We start from the raw sequence: 27,799 nt of genomic DNA, 5'->3' as shown, positions 1-27,799 counted from the left end.
CCGAGTACCTGTCCCAGTCCATCTGAGTACCCGAGTACCTGTCACAGTCCATCTGAGTACCCGACTACCTGTCACAGTCCATCTGAGTACCCGACTACCTGTCACAGTTCATCTGAGTACCTGAGTACCTGTCACAGTTCATCTTAATACCCGAGTAAATGTCACAGTCCATATGAGTACCTGTCACCGCCCTTCAGAGTACCCAAATACCAGTCACCAAGCCATCAGAGTACCTGTCACCAGGCCATCAGAGTACCCGAGTACCTGTCACCAGGCCATCAGAGTACCCGAGTACCTGTCACCAGGCCATCAGAGTACCCGAGTACCTGTCACCAGGCCATCAGAGTACCAGAGTACCTATCTCCAGCCCATCAGAGTACCCGAGTACCTATTTGCAGCCGATGTCTCACAGAATATACGTTGGGGTGTTTTCTTTCCAAAATGGGGTCATTTTGTGGGTAATTGCACTGTCCTGGTGGTCCAGGACCTTCAAAAGTGTGATAGGTAGGAATGAAATGAGATGTGTAATTTATGCTCCTAGAACGCCTGAACGTACTACTTCAATGTTCGGTCTCTCTATGTGGCCAGGCTGTGTAAAAGTCCTAGACATGTGGTATCGCCATACTCGGGAGGAGTAGCAGAATGTATTTTGGGGTGTAATTTTTGCTATATACATGCTATGTGTTAGAAATATCTTATAAATTGACAATTTTGTGTAAAAAAAATGCGTTTTAATTTTTTCCACATATTCCAAAATCTTCTGGAAAAAAATTAACCATTCAAAAGACTCATTATGCCTCACAGATTATACGTTGGGGTGTTTGCTTTCCAAAATGGGGTCATTTTATGGGAAATTTTATTGTCCTTGTACTCCAGGGCCTTCAAAAGTGTAATAGGTGGTTGAGAAATTAGATGCGTCATTTTTGCTCGTAGAACATCTGAAGGTACTACATCAATGTTGGTGCTCTGTATGTGGCCATGCTGTGTAAAAGTCTCACACATGTGGTATCACCGTACTCGGGAAGAGTAGCAGAATGTATTTTGGGGTGTAATTTGTTGTATGCATATGTTGTGTGTGAGAAATAACCTGATAATATGACAATTTTGTAAAAAAAAAAAAAAATAATAATAAAAAAAAAATCTTCATTTTGCAAAGAATTGTGGGAAAAAATGACAACTTAAAAAAACTCACCATGCTACTTACTTAATACCTTGGAATGTCTACTCTGTAAAAATTGGTCATTTGGGGGGTATTTGTACTTTCCTGACTTGTTAGTGTCTCAAGAAATGAGACTCACCTGATGTACTGATGAAGGCCTGATCAGATGTGATTAATTTTCAGTGATTGGCACCATAGTTTGTAGACTCTATAAGGCTGCTTTCACACTGGGGCGGTATTCAGGTGTTACAGCGTTAAAAATAGCACCTGAAAAAAACCGGCCCCTTTCACTCCAGTGTGAAACCCGGAGGGCTTTCACACTGGAGCGGTGCGCTGGCAGGACAGTGAAAAAAGTCCTGCTAGCCGCATCTTTGGAGCGGTGAAGGAGCTGTGTATTCACCGCTCCTAAACCGCTCCTACCCATTGAAATCAATGGGACAGCGCGGCAATACCGCCGGCAAAGCGCTGCTGCAGCGGCGCTTTGCGGGCGGTTTTAACCCTTTTTTGCCCGCTAGCGGGGGTTAAAACCACCCCGCTAGCGCCCGCAGACCGCCGCTAAAACGACGGTAAAGCGCCGCTAAAAATAGCAGCGTTTTACCGCCGACGCCCGCACCGCCTCAGTGTGAAAGCAGCCTTACTTTCACAAAGACCAAATAATATATACTAATGTGGGTTATTTTTACCAAAGATATGTAGCAGTATAAATTTTGGCCAAAATTTATGAAGAAAAATTACTAATTAGCAAAAATGTATGACAGAAACAAAGAAAAAGGCATTTTTTTCACAAAATTTATGTTTTATTTTATTTATAGCACAAAAAATAAAAAAAACCACTAGTGATTAAATACCACTAAAAGAAAGCTCTATTTGTGTGGAAAAAAGGACGCCAGTTTCATATGGGTACAGTGTTGGATGACTAATTGTCATTCAAACTGTGAGAGCGCTGAAGGCTGAAAATTGGTCTGGTCAGGAAGGGGGTGTAACTGCACTGTATTGAGGTGGTTAATGTAGAGCATGTTATGGTGCATGTGGTCTACAGAGACCCCTAGGAGCAGGGCAGTGACAAGGGGTGGGCAGGAGGAGTGGTTGCCCTGATTGCCCCATGGTTTATTGCAGGAACGTGGTCACCCTGATCCTAACCTTAAGGGAAGGGGGGAGCAGTTTAGCATCTTTGCCCTGAGCACTGGATGGCCCGTACTACCTAGAAGAAACATAAGGATTCATGAACACCTATGTTGATGTTTTAGTACACACAGGTGTAATTGAGTCCTAAATCGGTAGAAAAGAGTCAAAGTGATTGTAAAGAATCACCTTGTAAAACAACCTATTCAGTTTAAAATAGAAATGAAAGGCAAAACATTTGTGTATAGATATAAAAATACAAATGTTCCCCTTTTTTTTATAAGTGATCACATTCCCTCTGTTCTCAGCTGCATAAGAGCTGGGGGAGGAGAAGCATCAGCACACTGAGCTTACCAGTAAATGGCTGTGTGGCAGGGGCGTGGCAAGAGAAGTCTGATCATTCGAGGAAAGCACACTGAGTTCCAAGCATAGCTAGATAACTGACCATGATGTGTTCTCCTCTTTAGTGTGGTCAGTTTTTAATAGAAAAGCAGAGGGACTGGCAGGAACACCAGGGATTTCACACAAAGAAAGCAATACAAAGAGAACAGGATACTTTCTCATACAAGTACATGGTACAATAGGCACATATCAGGAATATTAAGTGTTAGGGTAACACATGTTTTAAGTGTATTTACATACATAATATTTCCTACCTAGGTAACAGACATACAAAATTACATTTATAGCCAGTGCTATTTTTGGATGTCAAGTGTACTTACAGCCCAAACTTTTTTTGCTGTTTGTATCCACACTGGGCAAATTTATCCTTTCCATTTGTCTATTGTCATCAAGACAGAATGTGATGAGCAATGCACAGTTTTAAAAGTATCCTTAGAACAAGAGATGAGGTGAAATCTTCCAGTGAGGAAACCTATCTAGCCCCTTTCCCCTGGGTAGCTGGGGGCAGTAAAAACAAGCATTTGAGCCACCGTTTTACTGCCCAACTGCCAACCTAAAGTCTACATTACATTCAAAGGGTGCTGTTTACATGCTGCGTTCATGAATTTTTGCATCTTTACCACAGCATGTCAAGTTGATGAGTGGCACTGCCTGTCAAATGTAACCATTCATGCCAAAGGGGCCATACCGTGACCAATGTTTGGCAGCTAGGTTAGTATGACCTTAGCTTTGGTCAGACAATGGGCCAGCATGACCTTTGCCTTGGTCAAACAATGGGCCAGTATGATCTTAGCCTTGGTCAAAAAATGGGCCAGTATGACCTTAGCCTTGGTCAAACAATGGACCGGTATGACTTTAGCCTTGGTCATACAATGGGCTAGTATGGCCTTAGCCTTGGTCAGACAATGGGCCAGTATGACCTTAGCCTTGGTCAAACAATGGACCAGTATGACCTTAGCCTTGGTCATACAATGGGCCAGTATTACCTTAGCCTTAGTCAAACAATGGACCAGTATGACCTTAGCCTTGGTCATACAATGGACCAGTATGACCTTAGCCTTGGTCATACAATGGACCAGTATGACCTTAGCCTTGGTCATACAATGAGCTAGTATGACCTTAGCCTTACACTGACAACTGTTTAAGATGGCAGTTCCCTACACTTTTCAGAAAATTCCTTTTAATTACTGTTGTTGTCAGGACAGGAAGTACAAGGACAAAGACAGCAAACAAAATGACAGAGGTTTTAAAGAGTAACTCCACTTTTGTTGGGAAAAAGCAAAACACATCCCCTGGGTGATCTATGTACATTGCAAGGATTTTAACAAACTTTGTTGCAGATTCCAACCATTTGTTATTCTGAAGAAAATGCTGTTCGTTTCTCTGTGTCCATGTGGAAACTGAATCTAATAGAAGTGGCTTCATAATTATCAATCAGCTGCTGCACTTGCAGTGTTCTAATGAGCAAAGTGTCAGGGTCTGCATTCCTGTAGACATGATTTGCTGAGATCTCTCTGAAAATGACATTTTTGCTGCAGGGGATGCCCAAAATCTGACCAGCACAGTGCAGATTTCTAAGTCAATCACACAATCAGGAAATTAGATATCTGGGGGGCGTTCTGTATACTGTCTGTGTACAGAATGCCTCCAGATAGCCATATTACATTGCATTTAAAAAAAAATGTACAATGTTGCAGAATGGAAATGAAATGTTTACTAATATTCAATTACAGTATGTCTTATGTAGCAATTGTATATGCTATATTTTTATTTTATTATCATAATTTTTTTTTTGCTATTGTTTTTCCTACACAAGAATGGAGTTACCCTTTAACCCTTACCCATGTTATCCAATATTAAAGAAAATGCTTTGCCTAGTCACACAATTTAGCAATTGTACATTTCTAAATAAAACCCCAGTAGAAGAACAAAGCTTTCTTTTCATTTCTAAATTGAAAATGGACTTACCTTCCATACCGTTCGGATCGTTAACCAAGCGTGTATATGACATGGTAGAAATGGAGGTGATCCTCAAACTCAGGTCAGAAACAATAGTAGGCACTTCCAGAAGGAAACACACTGAAAGGTAAAATCAAATGAAAGTGACAGCACAGCTTCCAACACAGAAGATACTTGGCTCACTGACGGCCTAAGTGCCGTAACCGGTTCTGCAGCGTTATGTGAGCTCGATGCTGACACAAGGAAGCCTGTCACTGTGACTTAGCCATGATGTTATTTATACTGGCCGATACAAAAATTGTCAAACCGGTTTCTATTTATATTTCATTATTCAGTGTAAAGTAACGCAAAAAAAAAAAAAAAAGAAGAGGGGAGCACTATTGAGTGAATACTTTTTATATTATTATAATTCAAGGCAACAATTGAAAACACTTTAACCACTTGAGCTCAGGAAGGTTTTACCCCATCCACGACCATACAATTTTTGCTAACAAACTGGCAATTGCGTGGTCATTCAACACTGTACACAAATCAAATTTATATTATTTTTTTCACACAAATAGAGTTTTCTTTTGATGGTATTTGATCACCTCTGGGTTTTTTATTTTTTATTATATAAAAAAAAACGAAAAAACAAAAACAAAAACAATAATAATAATAATAATAATAATAATAATTACTATTATAAAACATATTCAATAAATCTAATTTCTTCATAAATGTAGGCGAAAGATGTATTCTGCTATATGCCTTTGGAGTATTCCGTCCAGTTCTGGTCACCAATCCTCAGGAAAGAGGTGCTGAAATCGGAAAGAGCCCAGAGAAAGGGCAACAAAATTATGAGGAACGACTACAAGCACTACAAGCACTGAACTTGTTCTCTCTGAAAAAGAGACGCTTGAGAGGAGATAGAATAGTGATATACAAATACCTCAATGGTGATCCCAGCGAAGAAAACTAATCCATTTCAGGGAGTGTAATGCCCCATACACACGCTCGGACATTCCGACTACAAAATCCGTCTGATTTTTTCAGACAGATTTTGGCCCAAACTTGTCTTGCATACACACGGTTGCACAAAGTTGTCGGAAAATCCGATCGTTCAGAACGCGGTGACGTAGAACACGTATGATGGGACTATAAAGTGGGTGGTAGCCAATAGCTTTCGTCTCGTAATTTATTCTGAGCATGAGTGGCACTTTGTCCGTCGGAATTGTCTATACACGATTGGAATTTAAACAATCAGATTTTGTTGTCGGAAAATTTTTGATCCTGCTCTCAAACTTTGCGTTTCAGAAATTCCGAAGGAAAAAGTCAGATGGAGCCCACACACGATTGGATTTTCCGAAAACAATATCCGATCGCTCTTTTTCCATTGGAAAGTCTGATCGTGTGTACAGGGCATAAGAGGATACAGGATCACACTATGAGAAGCGGTTTAACCTTAAAGCGGAGCTCTACCCAAAAGGGGAAGCTCCACTTATCTACCTCCTCCTCCCCTCCTCCAGTGCCATATTTGGCACCTTTGCATGGGGGGGGGGGGGGGGGAGTACTTGGTTTTGACAGGCATCCATCCCCCCTTCTAGGAGACCTCGCCACTATGAGATCCCTCAGAAGTTCAGCCCCCCTCCTCCTTCCCCCGCCACCGTGCCATTCACAAAGTGCAGTGCCCTTCACACATGGGCAGTAGGGAAAAGCAAGCTGTTAATGGTTGGTTAACCCATTCATGACAGATAAAACTTTTGCTTATACAGTGATCTTCACTATACAATCAAAAACAGGAAACAGGAGTAAAAAAAAAAAAAAAAAAAAAATCCCTGATCCCCCCCACCCCCAGAATAGAGCTCTGTCACTATCGTGCAGTATCAGCTACTCTGATGACTGGATTAAAAAATAATAATAATATTATTATTATTAATAAATAAGTTTTACTTTTTAGTTTTTTTTACATACTGTCACCAGTCAGTATACCTGCTAACCCCCACACCAGTCATATTATGACACTTTACTGCACTAGTCACAGTATGTTAAAAAAAAAAAAAAAGGGACATTTTATTTTTTATTTAGATTCTTAATTTTCCAAAAAATTTTTACAAAAAATTACAACTTCATTAAACCCGCTATGCCCCTTACTAAACTTACTTACCATTACAGGCAATGGTGGTGGCATTACTGACATTTCAGGACAGGTAAGTGTCCTAATATTCAAAGTCAGCAGCTAAGGAATGTTTAGTTGCTGACTTAATTTTTCCGTGGGGGGGGGGTGGGGGGGGCTGTTGAACCTCCTTGTGAAGCTGCACAGGGTTTTTTTTTCACAGTCAGGGCAATAAGGATGTGGAACGCTCTTCCACAATTGGTGGCGTCAGTGGAGAGTAATGATAGTTTTAATAGACTTTTGGATGTGCATCATAGTGACAACATACAGGGATTTGTGAAATGATTATTGGCATTGACACACACACACGCGTTGAACTGGATTGACTAGCATCTTTATTCAACCTTACCAACTATGAAAAAATTTTCATAAAAAAAAAGTTTGTATGAAAATTATAGCGTCTACAAACGAAATTATATAAAAAGGTGAATATTGATCAGTCCTGAATTACTAATTGCCTCAATAAATAACAGGACAGTACAAACACCCCCCAAATGACCCATTTTTTTGAAAGCAGACAATCTGAGGCATTAAGAAAGGGGCATGGCGGCTTTTATGATGTCGATTTTTGTCAACATTTTTGGAAAATTAGGAAATCAAATAAAATGTTTTTGTTTTCCACATTTTTTTTCTTTTCTTTTTTTTTTTTTTTTATTACATCCTGTCACCAGTGCATTATAGCATCATATTATGACTGGTGTGGCATTGACTGGTCACTGTGTGTAAAAAAGGAAAAAAAAAAGTTAATTGTCTATTCAATTTTGGAAACATTTCCTTTTCTTTTACATCCTGTCAGAGTAGCCGATACTGTACTATAGTGGCACTGTACTATTCAGGGGGGTGGAGGTGATCAGGGATTGTTTTTGTACTCTGTTTTTGCTTATACAGTGAAGATCACTGTATGAGCGATAGTTTTACCTATCATGAATGGGTCTACTGATAATGAACCGCGGTGCTTTTGCTTGTGATCAACTACAGCTAATCACATAGTGCAGGTACAGGTATCATGTTATTTCTCTCGGCCAATCACAGATGACAACAGTAAGCAAGCTGTTCATGAATGGAGCGCCATTTATAGCAGGATGATTCCCTTGTTATCACATGAACGCTATGACCATAGTAGCGATCACATAATACTCGGTTACAGATTAAAAGACACAGCGGTAATGGAAGGGGCGCTCTGCATATTCCTAACCCGGAGCAGGCACAATCACATACATGCCCCTACTGCCCCTCTCTGAATGTCAGAATCCTCTACTGAGCTCTGGCATCTTTATAGCAGTGATGTCAAACCTTGGCATCCCAGGTGTTTTGGAACTACATTTCCCATGATGCTCATGCACTCTGCAGTGTAGTGGAGTATCATGCGAAATGTAGTTCCAAAACATCTGGGGTGCCAAGGTTCGCCGTCACTGTTATAGAGCATCAGAGGTGACACACTGCAGCGAGAGGATTACTCGAGCAGAATTGGTTCCTGCCTGTGTCACAGACCCTCCCTGAAGGTCCACACCAGACCCGATATGGAAGATGAAAACAGAACCTGCCTACGCACATCATGTAATAGATTTTTGTTTTCTGTCTTACTCCGCCGTTCCACGGTGAGGTTGAAGGGAGGACTCAAAGTCCTACTTGCTCGGTGTCACTCCCTAGAGGCCCACATGGCTTGCGGCAGACAGAGACATTAGCCAGCCCTTGTTAGAACATGCAGCCTGGCAGGCAAATGGTGCCCTATGGCCAGTCTGGGTCTGCTGTCATGCCTAGCATGGTCAGTTTGAAATAGGAAAGCAGGGAGACTGGCAGGATCACCAGGAATTTCACACAAAGGAAGCAATTCAAAGAACAGCATACTTTTTAAACAGAAGTACATGATAGACACTAATCAGGAATGTAAAATGTTGGTGTGACATATTCCTTAAGGTTACAGGAAGTGGAAGATAAAAGGAATGGTAAAATTACCATTCCTTTTATTTATTTATATATATATATATATATATATATATATATATATATATATATATATATATATATATATATATATATATATATATATATATATATATATATATATATATATATATATATATATAGTTATATAAAATAGTTATATAAAATAGTTATATAAAATAGTTATATAAAATGCATTTGTTTTCAGTATTGCGTTGTAAATAAATGTATTAACTCTGGTAGAAGTTTACCATATTTAGAGGGAACTGGCTGCAGTTAATAAAACGTGTGCCAAACATAGTACAGCAAAGTATTTATAGATCGCAGATCTGACAAAATCTTAACAATCCATCAGCTGAGAGAAAATGACCATTTCCCCTGTGAATCTGATAGAAAATTAAAAGATGTTTTTTAACTATTAAATGTCAAGCAGTAAAGCCTCGTACACACAATGCGACTGTTGGCCAACCGAGCATCTGGGTTTTGTCAAAAGGGCGTGTGACAGGATCTTGTCTTTCATACTAACGGTACACAATTGTCGTACAACAAACACGAAGGTAGTGACGTATTACAAGGAATTTCCGCTCTTGAGCACCACCCTTTGTGCCCCTTCTGCTAATTTAGTGTTTGGCGAGCATTAATTCCGAGCATGTGCATTTGTACTTTCGACTTTTGTGTAAAGGACTTGTGTACTGAACATACGAAAATCTGATGTCAAACTGTTGTCCACCAAAAATTTACTAGCCTCCCATCCAACATTTGTTGGCCGAAAGTTGGACAACAATTGTCAAAAAGGGAGTACTAAGGGTAAGATTTTGGGACAATAGTCCTTTCAACAGACAATCCCCTGCCAACAATCGCATCATGTGTACGAGGCTTAAGACTACAGTCACATGCAGTATAGTCACAGATAGCTTTGTGCTATGGCCACGTGCAAACTGGCCAAATAGTTGCGACCAGAACTCTGCAGAAACGCCGACCCTGGTTGCACACTGGCTGCATCCAGGGTTGGCTGGCTGCTCTATTCGCATGTAACTGCTCAGATGAGAGACATACCCAATAGCACAGCTCTGCTCAAGGCTTTCCCCTCCTGTACATGGACAATTTGGGTGGCAGCCACTGTAGTACATCACCACTTCCCATCAGAAGCATGAAAAAAAAAAAAAATTATCAGCCACACTCCAATCTTAGCTTCTCTTGTGTATTACAACATGCAAGTTAACAAAATGACTGCAAACAACAATTTACCTGGGAACCAACCTTGCTTGATGCGTTTCACCACTTCCAACCTACTCATAAGGAAAGGGGTAGACTTCATTTCACACAATCATTTTGTTGATAAGCAATATACAGTATATGGAAAGGAGGAGCTAAAAGTGGAGTGTCGCTGAGCCTCAGTTCACACTAGAATGCAGTGCGGCAAATCCACAATCTGCACGCGCTTCCTGCACTGCATTTAATGTGCACTGCACATTAACTGCACTGCAGCAGGTTCAATGGCACCCAACCATAGGTCAAAAATGCTTTTCATTAGCCTGCACTGGATCGCATGATACAAAACTATTATGTGATCTGGTTACAGTGCATCTCCAAAAGTAGAGCATGCACTACTTTGGTGTGATGCAATGTGATTTGAGCTCATTTAAAATTAATGGGCTCAAATTGCACCAAACTGAATCACATGTGTGAATTGCACAACACTGTGGTGTGCATTCCTGTGCGATTCATATGCTATTCATAGTGTGAAGCTAGGTTGATACATTTTTTGTATACTTCTGCTCAGGTGAGCAGTTACATGTGAACAGCGGTGGCGCCAGCCATTGAGTTATACAGAGTAACAATTTGACAGCTGCAGTCCTTTGCACACATTGTGAGTGCAAGCAGCATCTACAACCACCAGCAAGAATCTATGAATTTCACGGCATCTCCCTCTGGCCATGGATGTAGCCTAATAGACAGCATCCTTTTCCACTTTTGACTAGATCTGCAAGTACTGTATCTTAACCCTTCTGTGGGAGGAAGTGAGAGTCAGGCATTATAGTTGAGTAAACTGTTAGGCTGCTTACACACTGGGGCGTTGTGGGTGCTGGCGGTAAAGCGGCACTATATTTAGCGGTGCTTTACTGTCATTTTAGTGGCGCTATGCGGCCACTAGTGGGGAAGTTTTAACCCACGCTAGCAGCTGATTTGCCCCATTGTTTTCTATGAGAAGGGGCGCTTTAGGAGCTGTAAATACACCACTCTTACAGCGCTCCAAAGATGCAGCTTGCAGGACTTTTTTGACCGCCCTGCAAGCGGCCCACTCCAGTGTGAAAGCCCTTGGGCTTTCACACTGGAGACATGACAACAGCTGTTTCAGGGAACTTTGCAGGCGCTATTTTTAGTGCTATAGCGCCTGCAAAGTGCCCCAGTGTGAAAGAGGCCTTATGGTTTACCTAATCTGAGGTCATAATCCTGACCATCACATTAAAATCTGCCAATCAGATCTACAGTGGGGAAAATAATTGTTTGATCACATGCAGATTTTGAAAGTTTCCCGATTCGTTGGAGTCCTTGGTGATATACATGTGTATGTGCATAAGTGTTTTACCATTTAACTACATTGCTGACAGTAATCAAGTGTATGCTGATTATCTAGTGGCTCTCATCCAATAGCAATCAGCATTATGTTTTTGCTGTGCTCTATCCCAGGAGCCTATATAAGATTGACAGCACCTACTACCAATCAGATCTGAGGAAAAAGCGGAAGCTTTGAGACGCGTGATCTGACACTCCCCGATGCCATTTCCGATTCCATATTGCACAAGTGCGTTCCAGGTTGATACGCATGCCACCGCTGAGTAATACACAGGCCATTGCAGGCCAGCTTGTCCCTGCCCAGCATAAAGCAGGTCAGCTGGCTCCATTCTCCGGGTCCCCTCATCTCATCCCGGTTCAGTTAAGTGGGAACGCACTCAGGATGTATCCCTGGACTACAGAGTGACTGCACACCCCATATTGAGATACACCCATGCTTGTTTCTCACTACTGTCATGTGAGTAGCAATTTGGCTGATTATACTATTAATAAACCGTCATTTTAAACATATTGCCCTTATTAGGTGCCCCTTTTTGTTCCTTTATGCAAATTTTTTAAGTTTGCCCACTTACAAAGAAACAAAGGGTCTACAGTTGCTATCAAAGGTGTATTTTAAAAATGGTAGAGACAGACTATTAAACAAAAACTCAGAAAAAAAAACACATAATATAAATGTTATAAATTGAGTTGCAGTTCAGTGAGTTAAATAAGTATTTTATCCCCTACCAAAGAATAATTCTGGCTCACACAGACTGGCTACAGTATGTGCTCATGTGGTACACAGATTAGTCCTGTCAATTTAAGAAAGTGCTTCTGACGACAACTCGTTATGTGTATAAAAGACACCTGTCCACAGAATCTCTTTCTTCCATTCAAACCTCACCATCATGGGCAAAACCAACGAGTTGTCAAAGGACATCAGGGACAAGATTGTAGAACTACACAAAGCTGGAATGAACTACAAGACCATTAGCGAAAGCTTGCTGAGAAATATACAACTGTTGGAGCGATTTTTCACAAATGGAAGAAATACAAAAGAACCATCAAGCACCCTCAGTCTTGAGCTGCATGTAAGATTTTGCCTCATGGGGCATGGATGATCATGAGAAAAGTGAGGGATCAGCCCAGAACTACACGGGAGGAGCTTGTGAATGATCCCAAAAGCAGTTGGGACCACAGTCACCAAACAAATCATTAGTAACGCAACGGGGGTTATTTATGAAAGGCAAATACACTTTGCACTAGAAGTGCAACGTTCACTTGAAATTGCACTGAAAGTGCAGTCCCTGTAAACTGGGGTAGATCTGAAATGAGGGGGAAGTTCTACTGATTTTATTATCCAATCATGTGCAAGCTAAAATGTTTTTTTTTTATTTTCCCCCTCGGATCTACAGTGACTGCACTTCCAAGTGCACTTTCAGTGCATTTTCAAGTGCACTTTGCACTTGTAGTGCAAAGTGGATTTGCCTTCAGTAAATAACCCCCAATACACCGCCTTGGATTGAAATCCTGCAGTGCCCGCAAGGCCCCCCTCCTCAAGAAGGCACATAAACAGGCCTGTCTGTCTTTGACAATAACTCAACTCGCCGTGTCTGGAGGAAGAAAAATGCTGACTATGACCCTAAGAACACCATCCCTACAGTCAAGCATGGAGGTGAAAACATTATGCTTTGGGGCTGTTTCTTAGCTAAAAAAGGTAGAGGCCGACTTTGCTGCATTGAGGGACCAATGGATGGGGCCATGTTGAGGGGCAAATCTTGGATAAGAACCTTCTTCCTTTAGCCAAAACACTGAAGAAGAAGCATATTAAGGTCATAGGGTGGCATAGCCAGTCTCCAGACCTTAATCCTATAGAAAATTTATGGAGGGAGCTGAAATGTCGAGTTGCCAAGCAACAGCCAAGAAGCCTTAAAGTGGAAGTAAACCCTCCTATCGTTTTCAGCCAAGGAAGCTGACATGTTGGCCTCCCTTTAATCTTTAACTGCCATGAAGCTGCACATGTGATCAGTTATGACACCAGCCATTGGATGGTTTGGCAGTTTGGTTGAGAGCACAACCAATGTGACAGTTAGCATTTCTGGCATGCCGGGAATGTAACTGTTTTTTCAAACTGTTAGATCAATGGGTTTACTTCCGCTTCAAGGAATTAGAGAAGAAGATCTGTAAAGAAGAATGGACAGAAATCCCTCCTGAGATGTGTGCAAACTTGGTAACGAGAAACATCTTACATCTGTGCTTGCCAACAAGGTTTTTTTTTTTTTATATTTTCTCTTCAATAGACAATTTTTTTTATTGATTTTATCAGAAATACAATACAGTACATAAAGATGAAAACAGGGGTCTATATCATTCAAAATACACCTATGATGAAAATTATAGACCCTCAATTTCTTTGTAAGTGGGCAAATTTACAAAATCATCAGGGGATCAAATAATTCTTTTCCCCACTGTATTTGTTAACCAATTGTAAAACACATGCCTTGTACCCAACAAGAATCATGACTTCTTGTTAAAGTAATCCTGTATTACTACGTCTATGTTTTATCATAACTGACCCACTGAGGGCATGGGAAACTCCCAGCATGCTCTTTTAGTAAGTTTTACAATTACTATTTTTTTACTACTCTGAGGAATGGGACATGGGATATTCACAAAAACTAATTATGTCCCTCAAGGTCAAATCCCCTCTAATGAAGTCACTCATACCAACGCTATATTTTAAGTGTATATATAAATAGTAAGAGAAGAAGGGGGAAGTCAGAGAAAAATAGCTAGAACAAAAAAAATAAAAAATAAAATAAAAACCTGATTTAGACTTAACTCCCTCTTGTGTATATAAACAAAAAAAAAAAGAATTGTCAAATTATCAGCTCACTGGACTAAATACAAAAATGTTACTTTATTTCATTGTATATCAAAGTTCAAACCACAGCAAAAAAAAAAAAAAAAAAAAAACATCACCAATACATGAACACACATTAAAAACATGCACCTACCTCTCTCAAGAAATGGTCACCCCTACCTATGATATATCATCTTGTATTGTACTCTATTAATAAAGTTGTAATGGTAGAAATTTGGGTGACCCTGTGGTGATTCTCCAGATGGAAGCACTACCATTAACTAAGCCAGTCAATAAGCAAAATAAACCCGAAGTATATATATATCCGCTGAGGGTGCAATCCTGCAGGGTGACCAAGGTCCCAGAGTTTAGAAATTATATTCACTGGAAAGCCCCATATGGTACACTGATAATCAGGGGCATTGCTAGGTCTACAAAAGATCTGGTGCTAAAGCCCGTAGCAGCGTAGTAAAGAAAGTCATACGCTTGGGTGGGCATACACATGTATATACAGTAATATACGTGTGTGTGTGCATATATCCCCAGAGAGCCCCCCCCACTTACATTGGGGTCCCCAGAGAGCCCCCCACTTACATCAGGATCCACAGAGAACCCTCCCTTTACATCAGGGTCCCCAGAGAGACCTCCCTTTACATCAGGGTCCCCAGACAGCCGCCCCTTTACATCAGGGTCCCCAGACAGCCGCCCCTTACATCAGGGTCCCCAGACAGCCCCCCCTTACATCAGGGTCCCCAGACAGCCCCCCCTTACATCAGGGTCCCCAGACAGCCCCCCCTTACATCAGGGTCCCCAGAGAGCCCCCCCTTACATCAGGGTCCCCAGAGAGCCTCCCCCTTAAAATCAGGGTCCCCAGAGAGCCCCCCACTTACATCACGGTCCCCAGAGAGCCTCCCCTCCCCTTGGGGACCTCTGCAGAGACTCTGGACTATGGGCCTCAGATTCGTGGCTATAGCCCCAAAAGCCACCCCCTAGCAACGCCACTGCTGAGAATGCCCTCAAGGATTTTTCAGGGCACGAAGGACCAGAGGAGGTTGTTATACAGGGCATATGTAGTTCCTTCAAACATAGGGATCCAGTCCTATTGTGGATAACCAGATGAAGACTCTGATACTGTAAACACCCCCCTCACAGTAAAGGGGTAAAGTCACAACACTGTAGAGCATAGGTGTTTATACTTCAGAAAGTTCCAGAACATAAGTGGTCCCAAATCCATTACCCTGGTCCATATTACCTGCATGGTCACATTTAGAAACTTTCTTCAAGTTGTTGTAAAGGCTAAAGGTAAAAAGCCTGCTGTGTGCTGCTCCCTCCACAGCCCCTTTAATACTCACCTGAGCCCCATCTTCATCCAGCGATGTGCAGGAGAGTCTCGGCTGTCTTGGGGCTCTCCCTCATCAGAGACATGACTGCTGTCAATCACAGCCAGTGAGTCAGTGAGGAGAGAGCGGTGGGGAGGTTGACCCAAGCCTCAGCTCTATGTGTCATATGGACTCGTAAAGCAGGGCACGGGAGGGGCTTGCTTGCTATTGGGGGCACTGGTCAAGGGGGAGGAGCCAGGACTGCCGGCAGAGGACCCAGAAGAGGAGGATCAGGGCTGCTCTGTGCAAAATACTGCACAGTGCAGGTAAGTTTAACATGTTTGTTATTTCTATTTTATTTTTAAGGCTGAACGTTTAACCAGTTAATGATCACCGACATACTGCGGCAGAGTGGTTGCTCTACACTAGATCACGTACCGTGATCTGACACTTCCGGGTCTGGGCCACGTCCCGCCGGTGATCCGCTCCAGCTGTGATTCTATATAGCTGGAGCCCAACATCGGGTACCGCAAACTCGAAGTTTGTCTGTACCTGCTGATTACGCAGGACACAGTAAAACAGACAAGACAGATTGTCGTTCTGGCAGAAGGGAAGGCATTGATCCTGTGTTTCTGCTAAGCAGGAACACTGATCTTTGTCTTGCCCTATGCAAAGCATCTCCTTCACAGTAAGCACAGCCTAGGCATACATTTAACCCTTTGATCACCCCTGATGTAAACTCCTTCCCTGCCAGTGTCATTAGTACAGTGACGGTGCATATTTTTAGCACAATCACTGTATTCGTGTCACTGGTCCCCAAAAAGGTGTCAAAAGCGTCTGATTTGTCTGCCGCAATATCGCAGTCCCGATATAAGTCATTGATCGCTGCCATTAATAGTGAAAAATACAAAAAATAAATAAATACAATTTGCACAAACTAATCAATATACGCTTATTGAAATTTTTTTTTGATGGATATGTTTTAATGCAGAAAGTAAAAAATATTGTTTTTTTTTTTCAAAATTGTTGGGCTTATTTGTTTATAGTGCAAAAAAAATAAAAATACGGAGGCGATCAAATAACACCTAAAGAAAGCTCTATTTGTGGGGGGGGGGGGGTAGAGGACAAACATTTTATTTGGCTACAGCGTCGCACAACTGTGCAATTGCCAGTTAAATAACGCAGTGCCGTATCGCAAAAAAAGGCCTGATCACTTTAATACTTAATACCACTTTAATTTTCCATGTATCAAGGATTGGCTCAAGTTGAGAGCCATGACATAGGAATGACATATATGTATAAAATATACTCATCAGTCCATATTTCATCAGTGGGGAGGGGCTAGGCTGCTGGAGATGCATGACCGGTTTCGCCGGATATGGACCGGCTGCTTTAGAGGCAAACCCTTTGGGACTGTGGGCAGCATGTGCTTAAAAGCAGTTTGAAAATGGCCACCAAGCCATGAAGCAGCGTGCGTGATGACGTCATGCATGCTCACATGTGCGTGACATCACCACACATGCGGCACGGTGACGTCACACGCTCAGCATTACCTTGTTCTGCCATAGGTAAGAAAGGAAAAACATGGAAAAATGCCCTGGACGAAAGACAAAAGATTAATTAAAAAATTCCAAATTCATTTAAAAATTCAAATTTCACTTAAAGAAAATAATGAGTTGATCAACACAAGGGCTTCTTCCAATTCAAACATTCGATATTCACAAAGTGAATGGTTTTGGCACTCCTCAGACCTAGTTGCATTTTGGGTAGGAGTTACAAGATCCAGAATTAACTTCATACAGTTCATAGATTTAAGTGGAACTTTCAATCAACATTAATTATGTTTAATTATTTTGCTGCTAGCATTAGTAAATGGATAGGAAGTTACAATACATTTACTTGTTTTAAACTTTTTTGTTTACATTTCAGTCAGTTGCTTTCTGGCCTAGGCCAAAAGGATGTCCTACATCTCAGGAGTCTGCATGTACATTTTTTCTTTCCCTTTCATCTGAAAGGAGAGGGCCCCCCATAGCTAAGCACAACCTCCTGTATGCATGCATGAGCTAAGGGCAGATGGATTCCAGGGCATGAATGCTACATGATTCATCTGGCCTTACTCAAGATGGTAATGGCTAGATAATCTAGGGAGGTATGAATCGAAGAAAAGGCTGGACGGCCGCACTCTGTTAACACCTTTATCGAAGAAGGTTTAAAAATTCTTCTGTTACAAAGACATCAGAGGCACAGGATCAATGAAAAGCTGACTTGTTTCACACCACTATGGACATAGCTGAAGGAGGGGGGTGTTTTTCAATTGATTTCTGTGCTTGCCTCCACTCTGTACTCCGTACCCATGTTCAGCCACTCAGAGCACCAAACACAGACAGCGTGGGAGGAACATAGAGGAAAAGCCACACCTCTCCTCCTTCACAGCGGTGATTGGCAGCAGCCGGGAATGAGGGACACCTATTAACAAACGTATGTAGGCATAGGACACGCCCCCTGCCACACCCCCTTAAAAGGAGAATTAACCAAAACCAAAACGTTCATTAAATCCACTACTATTCCTTTATATTGGCTTTTTAAAATTTACAAATGTGGCAATTTAGATGAAAGGTTGAGCACTGGGAAACACTTTTTGAAAGGTTTTGAAAAAAAAGTGCATTTTATATATGACTATATAGATCAGACCAAAATGAGGGGCAGAGGGACGTTGCTCCAAATCAGGGACAGTTGGGAGCTATGCAACCCCTCAGTAACACCTCCCCACCACCTGTCAAACACCCTCTGAAAACTGATCCACCACAGATTGCTCTTCAGCAGGTAAGTGCACATGTAAACAAGCCCTTAGGTTCAAGTGGATGCTAAATATAAAAATGACTGATGTGGTAGGCAATTTTCAAGCATTAGGAAGTATTGTACCACATTTCGAGGTTCAAATAAAAGTCAACTGGTGGGCCTGAAACAGCACATATTTGTGAATACAAACCTTTTTTTTTTCCTGCATGCTGTATTCTTGTAGCATACTAGCAAACTTTTGGATGAAGGGGGGGGGGGGGGGGGGGGTGTGGTGTGACCAAAGATGTAAAACAGACATGCTTCAAAGCACAAGGCATCTGTTATAGTTTTAACCCCCTGCATCCACATTTAGTTGCTTCTATATAGCATTTCTATGATGATTAATGGCACGCACAGTTCATGGTTTCAATGAATTTTTATTTTTTAATTTACAGCCCAAATCTAGGCAAAACTTTTTATTTAGTTCTGGAGACTGTGGGGTAAGTTTAGAGCCACTTTCAGGTTTGTATTGACCCTCTGTGTCTCTATTGGGGAGATTTCATTTCACTTCCTGCCAGTACAGGGGGGGAAAAGGAAAATCTCTTCAGCAGAGACACCCCAATGAAAAACACATTGTTATTGACGTGGGGAAGAGAAAGAAATTCTAACTACTGTTCATGTCTTCATATTCCAGCGATGATCACTCCCCCCCCCCCCCCATTTATTTTATGGGTGTTGCAGGGACAGGAAGTGAGGGATAATTTCCCAAACCCAAAATAAATCTGAAACTTAAAATAAAATTTGGAGTTAGGCATTAAGATTAACACTGTCATAATAAATGTGTGTAGCACACCCCCTAAGGAGCCACAAGTAGAAAGGGATCCCCCACCCTGCACAGCCAGGCACATTACATGTTCACAGCTCACCGCAGTCAGGTGACACTAAAGGTTTATGTTTTTTTTTTTTTTAATAACAAACATGTTATACTTACCTCCACTGTGCAGCTAATTTTGCACAGAGCAGCCCCGAACCTGCTCTTCTGGGGTCCCTCAGCGGCTCTCTCAGCTCCTCCCCACTTTAGATAACCCCCTGGGAGAAGCACTCTCCGGGGGGGGTTACCTTGCGGGCGTGCTCCTGAGTCCAGCATTCACACGCCAAATGCAGAACTCTGCAAGCCCCCCCCCCCCCCCGGCGGCCGCCAATGGCTGCGCTGCTATCTATCCAATCAACAGCCGAGAACCCCCTAGCAGAGAGACATAGGATGCATTAAGGTGAAAAACCACAAACCTTTACAACCCCTTTCAGTGTTTTTTTTTTTTGTTTTATTGAGGGGAATAAACTTGGATGGGGATAGGGGTATTATGGGATGCCCACTTGCTTTAGCAAAAGTCTTCAGGGACAACTTCTTCTATACAATCTATTTAAACACTCCTCAGCTTCCTGCAGCACATAATTTCCTTCCAGCACAAAGCTCCCAGGACCAGCTGGCACTCTGTTCGGTGATCTGACAAAAAATGGCTCGGTCAGATGAAGCAAAGGCCCATTACAGGCAGGGACCGCGGGCCCCTTGGTTGTGTAGCAGAATCTCAGTGCCCAGCTGGCCTACTGTGGCTACTGATCCCAGCACAACCTTTTCAGGCACTACCAGCCCATCTGGCTGCAGCTGCCCCATTAAGTAGCCCTCCTAGATAAACTTCCACAGTCCTCCCAGACTGACTCTGAAACCATCTCAGACTGCTCTCCCCAGCAGTGGCGGCCTGTCCATTAGGGGTGCCTGGGCACCACCCCCTCTTTCCAGCACCCCACTATATGACTAATATGTTTGCTGCTCCCCCAAAGAATATACCGCCACTGCTCCCTAGTCCTCTCAGGCTGCCTCTCAGTCCTCCCTGACTGTCTCACTCACCAGCCCTCCTGGCTGTCTTCTCCCTTAAGATCTCCCTGACATGCTCACTGGCTCCAGCTTTCCTCACACCTGCTCCCATGGACTGGATTATTTCTTGGGTTGTCAGAGGATCCCACCTGCACCTGAGCTCCTAGGCCTGTGGTCACCCTGCCCCCCCCCCCCCGACTAGAGGTTTACACTCAAGAGCCCACTGACAGCCTCCTAGCACTCCATCTCCAACTTCCAGTGGGACTCTGCTGCCTTACTGAGCTGACCCTGAGTATTTCAGGGGGCCTGTCCCCTGCAAACCCATCTGTTGGAGCCAGGGCCCCAATAGATACTCCAGACAGCTCCTCCTTACCTCCCTCCCATTCCTTTGTAAGTTTCTCACAAGTTCCAGAAGTAGGGGTAGGTACCATAGATGCTGTCTGTTGAGTCATACCAGCCTCCCTGGATCACTCACCTCACCTAGTTTCAAAATACACTCTGCCAGCCAAGCCAAAACATTTTATCTACATTAACAAAAACCTAACATTACCTACTCTAGCACACTAGAGGGTGCTGCATGTGAAAATACACCCATTTCTATTGTGTAAGGGAATACATATCATTATAAAAGTACTTGTAGATGCATCTGCTCACTAATTGGGTATTGTGAAAGTGTCAAATTATAATGACATACAAGATTCAGCCAGCATGCAATCATGTTGAATTGTTATCCAGGCAAAGAGCACTAGAGGAAAAGTACTGTGCAGTGTAGGAGGTCTTACAAGACTTGGATATTTTTGTCATCTATTATTGCACAAAGCACCCTTTGTTTGTAATTCAGTTGCACTCACAGGCTTTGCTCAAGGTAGATATGGCAGCCAGGGCTGACATAAAATGGAACTTTACAGGATGGAGCAGCACTTGCTAGAATACAAAGTAAACTGATAGCACAAAGAAGCAGGCTGGAACAGTTCAAACATCCACAGCTGGAGACCATGGATAAGCTTCAGCACAGTGGTTCTACTTCCGGTCGTGGCCAAGACCCCAAGTTCTTGATTAGATTGATGCTAAATTACTCCAATTTTATATGTAAATTGCTGCTATCAAATAAATGAGATTTTATTGAAATACTACACTATGGAGATTTCCTTTATCTTCTATGAGTTGTAAATGGAGGAGAGTGGAGAAGTCTAAAAGAAGAATACATTTACTTAGAGGGAGAACATTGCTTGTTCCTATCCACCCTCATTACTACTTGAATGAATGAATAAACAAATTAGTGACTTGTATAGCGCTACCTACGCCGCAGGGCGCTTTTTTGCTGCTGGTGTCCATCTGCGGTATAGTGCGGTCCTTTTGCCCCATGGGGTCTCGACACGCTTACAAACACATACGCATACAACATAGAAATATTTGGCCAATTTTCCGACAGGATCTAATTAATCTACCAGCATGTCTTTTGAGTGTGGGAGGAAACCGGAGCACCCGGAGGAAACCCACGCAAGCACAGGGAGACCATGCAAACTCCAGGCAGAACGTATCTGACCCTCCAAACTTACCGCAACCATATCTGACCCTCCAAAAAGGAGAAGAACGGAAATCGGATAGTATCCTCATGATTTTTAAATACCTGAAGTGCCATTAGACCCGTTGAGATCTTTACCCCAGGTGAGAGGCAGGGGCACACTTGTGGTGGATTACGGATGAAGGTGGAGGAGATTGTGACTACACATTAAGAACTGAAGCTTATTTTGCAACTTTTGATTACTGCACTTTATATTGCACATCCTGCGGACATTGAAGATTTGTTTGCACATGCACTTTTCTGCACTTATATGAGTTTTGGATTTTTTATGGACTTTAAAGTTATTTATTGCACATGCACTTTTCACACTGAATAGTTACTTGAAATTGAATTAATATTTTGATTGATTTATACAATTGTTTATTCACATATATTGAGTTAGCGCTATATATATATATATATATATATATATATATATATATATATATATATATATATATATATATATATATATATATATATATATATAATCTCATTATATTTTGCTTTTGTTTTTTCTGACATTCAGATTTTTGCAAATGTGTATTAACTAAATTGGCAAATTACTATTTTTTGGTGTATTCAGCAGAAGACATTCTCAATGAATCCTTTATACACACACACAGTTTTTCCTTTCATTTCCTAATGCCTGATTCCTGACTGGGAGACTAACGTTTTTTTAATTACCGTTTTGGTTTAGTTATATTACTATATTATTCTTTATTTAGGTATTATTTTATAACAATTGTTTTATAATAGTTGCCCAAATATTTTATTTTGAAGCATACATAAAATATTCAATTTTGGATGGACATAAAAGTGGGGGTAATGGCTGTTTCACAGCACGATTCCAAAGTATGTGTCACATTGGAATGAATAAGACTTTGAGCCTTAAAAAAACATAAGCAACATTATGATGTATTTAGAAATTGGCTTCAATTCTCAAAAACACCCTCATGAAACAGTTGTCAGACAATATAATTTTAGGCTAGGACCATAAAGGATTTGATGAATAATAGCAGCCCATACAGTTGTTGGGCATCAATCCAGCCTTTGCAGTTCTTCTCAGTCCACAGAGGAATATTGGATTTTGCACAAAGACACACTGATTTCACTCAGACTTCAGCAATAGGTTCAGCTGTGTCATACGAGTCATCTGCTTCAGTCTCGATGAATGTGGTGTTAAGTTGTCCTAGCTCCAGACAATTGCAATCCACATATCCAGGATTATCTCCTTCCAGGCTCTGAGCCTGGAGCATTGCAGAGCCTCCACCTGCCCATCATGGATGTTTTGGCAGTGGGTGACTTGTCGTCAGTCAGGTTAACCCCATGTTATCTTTGCCAGAGAGCAGCCTTTCCCATTTTTCTCTTAACAGGATCATCAGATGTCATTGCAGGTTGTAATAGCTTGGTGTGAATGCTCACATTTCATCTCACCAGATGGAACAATTCTTGTCAATGTACATATGCCTAAACATAGATTGTAATATGTGATACACTAAAGATGGTAAGAGCAAACAACTGATCCAACAACTAGATTGATAACATTCCTCCATCCCTCAGTATAATACTACTTAGTATGATATAGACTGACCAGAGTTTATTTATTTTTATTTTTTTAAGGTACACCTTGCTAGTATAGGGGTTGGACCCCCCTTTTGCCTTCAGAACTGCCTTAATTATTCACGGCATAGATTCAACAAGGTGTAGGAAACATTCCTTTGAGATTTTGTCCATATTGACTTGATGCACGCAGTTGCTGTAGATTTGTCGGCTGAACATCCATGATGTGAATCTTCTGCCCCACCACATACCAAAGGTGTTCTATTGGACTGTGATTTGGTGACTGTGGAGGCCATTGGAGTACAGAGAACGCGTTATCATGTTCAAGAAACCAGTGGTGAGATGATTTGAGCTTTGTGACATGGTGCATTATCCTGCTGGAAGGAGCCATCAGAATATGGGTACACTGTAGTCATAAAGGGATGGACATGGCCAGCAACAATACTCAGGTAGGCCATGGCATTTAAAGGATACTCAATTGGTACTAAGGGGCCCAAAGTGTGCCAAGAAAATATCCCCCCCACCATTACACCACCACCAGCCTAAACAGTTGATACAAGGCAGGATGGATGCTTTCATGTTGGTTATGCCAAATTCTGACCCTACCATCTGAATGTCGCAGCTGAAATGGAGACTCATTAAACCAGGCAATGTTTTTCCAATCTCATGTAGCACCCTATAGTTTACAAATAGATACAAATAGTGGAGGGCCACCCTAAAATAAAATGCATTAATATTCTTAAAAAAAAATACATTTTTAACCTACCCGAAACCGCTGTTGATAGGCAGTCTTCCTAATCTGCCTCTTCCTATTCTGTGGCACTTCCTCCTCTTCGGCGAGCAGCCTCGTTGCCTTCTGGGACATGTGTGTGTCCCAGTAAACAATGGGGCCATTCACAAAGCGCCACGCGACTCGTGCATGCGCAGTAGGAAACGGGCAGTGAAGCCGCAAGGCTCCACTGCCTGTTTCCCTTCGTTAAGATGGAGGCGCTGGCAGCCAATCCAATGGACCGATCGGCCTCGGGCGACCGACATCGCGGGCTCGCTGGACAGGTAAGTGCCCTTATTAAAAGTCAGCAGATACAGTGTTTGTAGCTGCTGACTCTTAAAAAAAAAAATAATTGCGGCCGGAACACCACTTTAAATAATGGTGACGTGCTAGATGTCAAGCAATACAGTGCAAAATTATTAAACGACAGTCCAAAAAGTTCTTCCAAGTGTCGGTAAGACAGTCCTTCTAATTACATTTTCTTGCAAACAAAAAATGTTCCCGTGACTTCACACAATTGCTTAGTGCTCAAAGAACTCTCACTTCTGAGTAATGTTAAATCAGCCTTCTCAGTATCTATGGTGGTGGCAGGCTTCCACTTCCAGATGCCAGACTCCCCTGATGAAGTCACCTGTCGTAACATGTAGGACATGGCCGGAAGTAAAGAGCAGACCGGAAGTGACGCAAGGGGCGTCTGGAACGCCGTTGTTGCATTTTACACAAGCTTTTAAATTTTATGTAAGATTCCACTTGTCTTTTTTAATAAATCTTTTTTTTTTTTTTGGTTGTTTAAATGCTTTTACACTATGGGAGGCATTTATTTTATTCTTACATGATGGAAGTGGAAGCCCACCACCACCATATATACCTATAAGGCGTATTCATCATTGCGCAGAGGTGAGAGTTCTGCGAGCACTAAGCAATTGTGTGAAGTTGCAGGATTGTTGTTTGTTTGCACAAAAATTTAATTAGAAGGACTGTCTTACTGACACTCGGAAGAACTTTTTTGGACTATAGTTTAATCATTGCACTGTATTGTTTGTGACATCCAGCATGTCACTGTTATTTAATATTTGTATCTATTTTTCATTATTATTGATGTTTATGATTAAGAAGTTGCGCTGATCACTTTATATTTGAGTTCAGTTGAACTCGCACAATTTCTTACCCGCAGCAATGTGAACCCAGGCTTAAGGAGTGCTGGTAATCTTATGTACATGTTCGATTTACAATGACTCCCTCCATTTGGTTGTATGGAGCACCCTGCTTCAAGTAATCCTGTGCAGTCAAGGTGTGGACTAAAAATTTATGAAATTAAACTGGCTTCAAATTTTTCCGTCAGACTCGGCTTTCTAGCGTGCAATCCATTCGCCAGTGTGCTAGTCCAACGGACTAAAACCGAAGCTAGGGCAGATATTGGCTACTGGTTATGAACTTCCTTATTCTACGTCATCACGTTCAAATCCGTCGGACTTTTGGAGTCATCGTGTGTCACCAATAGGGATGAGCTCAAGCGTGTTCACATGGACCTTGTGCAGAGCCTGCCAGGAAGTCGGCGCAGCGCTGCGCTAATCACAGGCAGTGAGACATTGCCCCAATGTGCGGCTGCAGAGATTGGCCAATGTCTCCCTGCCTGTGATTAGCGCAGCGCTGCACCGACTTCCTGGCAGGCTCTGCACGTGGTCCATGCGAACATGCCTGAGCTCATCTCTAGTGGCCAAGTCCGTTCGTTTGAAAGTCCGGCGGATGTCAGCTGCAAAGTCCGTCGGATTGTCCGCCGTACCAAGTCCGTCGAAAAAGTCCTCTCGTGTGTACGCGGTGGCATAAGACTAAAACTAAATCGAAATTTGCTGCCAAAATTAACATTGGCTGCTAACATAATTTTTTTATCCAAGCACAGCTATAGTTTGGGTTTATAGCCACCAGAGACACCACATAGCCGCCAGAGACCCCCACATGGCCGCCAGAGACCCCCACATGGCCGCCAGAGACCCCCACATGGCCGCCAGAGACCCCCACATGGCCGCCAGAGACCCCCACATGGCCACCAGAGACCCCCACATGGCCACCAGAGACCCCCACATGGCCACCAGAGACCCCCACATGGCCACCAGAGACCCCACATGGCCACCTGAGAAGGAAGGGGGTGGGATACATGTGGATGCGGGGGCGGCTGATTTTAGTCTTCCCTAGGACAGCACAAAACCAAAATACATCACTGCACCACATACTACAGCATGGGATCTGGGTCTTAATTATTTTTTTCATTAGTACAGAGCTGGATTTAAAAGTGTTTTCTTTCAAATATTTTCCTACAATTTCACCTTTTTGTATTTTTTGGCAAGTAAAACGGTTACAATTACAAAACTTTCCTCAGTTCGGAGTGATATATAAAACAATTAGCATTAGCTGGTCACAACCCTTAGTGGGCAGAATGAAATGATGATGAACTGAATACTGCCAACTTTTAAAAAAATCACTCCCCTGAGTGTAATGTGCTGTGCGGTTGGCTGCGAATGTCACGTAGCGATAAAACTGAGATAGGAAAACAACATGTACTGTAAAATAATGTTTAGTGCTGATAACCTGCTGCTAAAATATATGAAAATATTAGTATAAAGAGCATTTCCAGGCAACCAGTAAAATGAATCTTTGAACAGTTAACTGTTCATGAAATTATAAAACTGTGCAAACACAAGAAAACCCAAACAATTTACCTGTTTTATAAAAGTTGGAGCCTGCTTCCTAAAACCTCTCACTATGGGCCTGAATAGAATTGCAAACATTTGTGCTGTGCAACATTATCCTCCAACATGTGTGCACAATGCTGCATTAGGATCAGAGAGGGATTGGTGCTAGAACCATGGAAAACAAAGGTCTGCATTTCTGCAGGCTTAGCTGTAGGGCCATTTTAAAAGGTGATAGCAATGATACAAATACCAAAGCAATAAATACAAATTAAATTTGCCACATCCCCTATTTTTAAAGCGAAATAACCACTAACATTAGTGTGGCACGCTCGCCTACATATTGTAAAACAGAAAACTACTAAACAGAGAACATATGTGCACTCAAATATTAAAAACGAAAATACCCGTCAATATAACAAACCACATGAATCCATATAACAACCTATAATAGAAAATCTGGTATATGTTCCCCTTCTTAATTACAAAAAAAAAGATTTGAATAGATGCATCTTGTATGTTATCCTTTGAACTGGCAATGTTTGCAACATTGTATTTATGAGGAAGACATTTCATCTCAATATGCAGTTAGGCTTTAACTGCAATCATTCACCAGCAATGTCATTGAAGAGAACAAGCACCTGTTCTGCTTCAGTCTAGGTTCACATCTATGCTGCTGCGCTTGATGCGTTATTCAGGCACGTTTTTCAGTGCATTTTTAAACCCTTTTTTATGCGTTTTTGCATGCAGTTTTCATGCATTTCGCGTTTTACGTGTTTTTATTTTTCTTCCTTTCTCTTTAACCACTTAAGGACAGCCGTATTGCCATTGTACGTCATCACAATGGCACAAGCACGTACATGTACGTGCCTGCCTTCCAGCGGATGGGGGGTCCGATCGGACCCCCTCCCGCTGGATACGGCGGTCCGGTTCGCTGCAGAAGCGATCCGTGATGAGGGGATGGCCGTTGGTTTCTGGCCACCCCCTCTGGATCGCTCCTGGCCAATGACAAGCTTCCTCCCACTGTGCATTGTTTACACAGGAAGGAGGAAGTGATGTCATTCTCCTCGGGGCGGTCTTTTTGAC

General features: G+C 42.1%; 1 protein-coding gene across 1 annotated transcript in view; it reads right to left on the bottom strand.

The window, feature by feature from the left end:
- LOC143923753 (dipeptidyl peptidase 4-like) overlaps nt 1-4,774 on the bottom strand; it is a 179,437-nt gene extending 174,663 nt beyond the window's left edge. The window contains exon 1 of the mRNA XM_077447582.1: nt 4,652-4,774. Within this exon, the coding sequence (XP_077303708.1) occupies nt 4,652-4,694 (43 nt within the window). The 5' untranslated portion in view covers nt 4,695-4,774. The remainder of the gene's footprint in view (nt 1-4,651) is intronic.
- Between the last annotated feature and the right edge of the window lie 23,025 nt (nt 4,775-27,799).

Source organism: Lithobates pipiens, unplaced genomic scaffold (genome assembly GCF_037356315.1).
Source record: "Lithobates pipiens isolate NorthernLeopardFrog02 unplaced genomic scaffold, aLitPip1_a1.2 Scaffold_22, whole genome shotgun sequence".
Lineage (NCBI taxonomy): Eukaryota > Metazoa > Chordata > Amphibia > Anura > Ranidae > Lithobates > Lithobates pipiens.
This window is presented reverse-complemented; position numbering and strand designations above follow the sequence as displayed.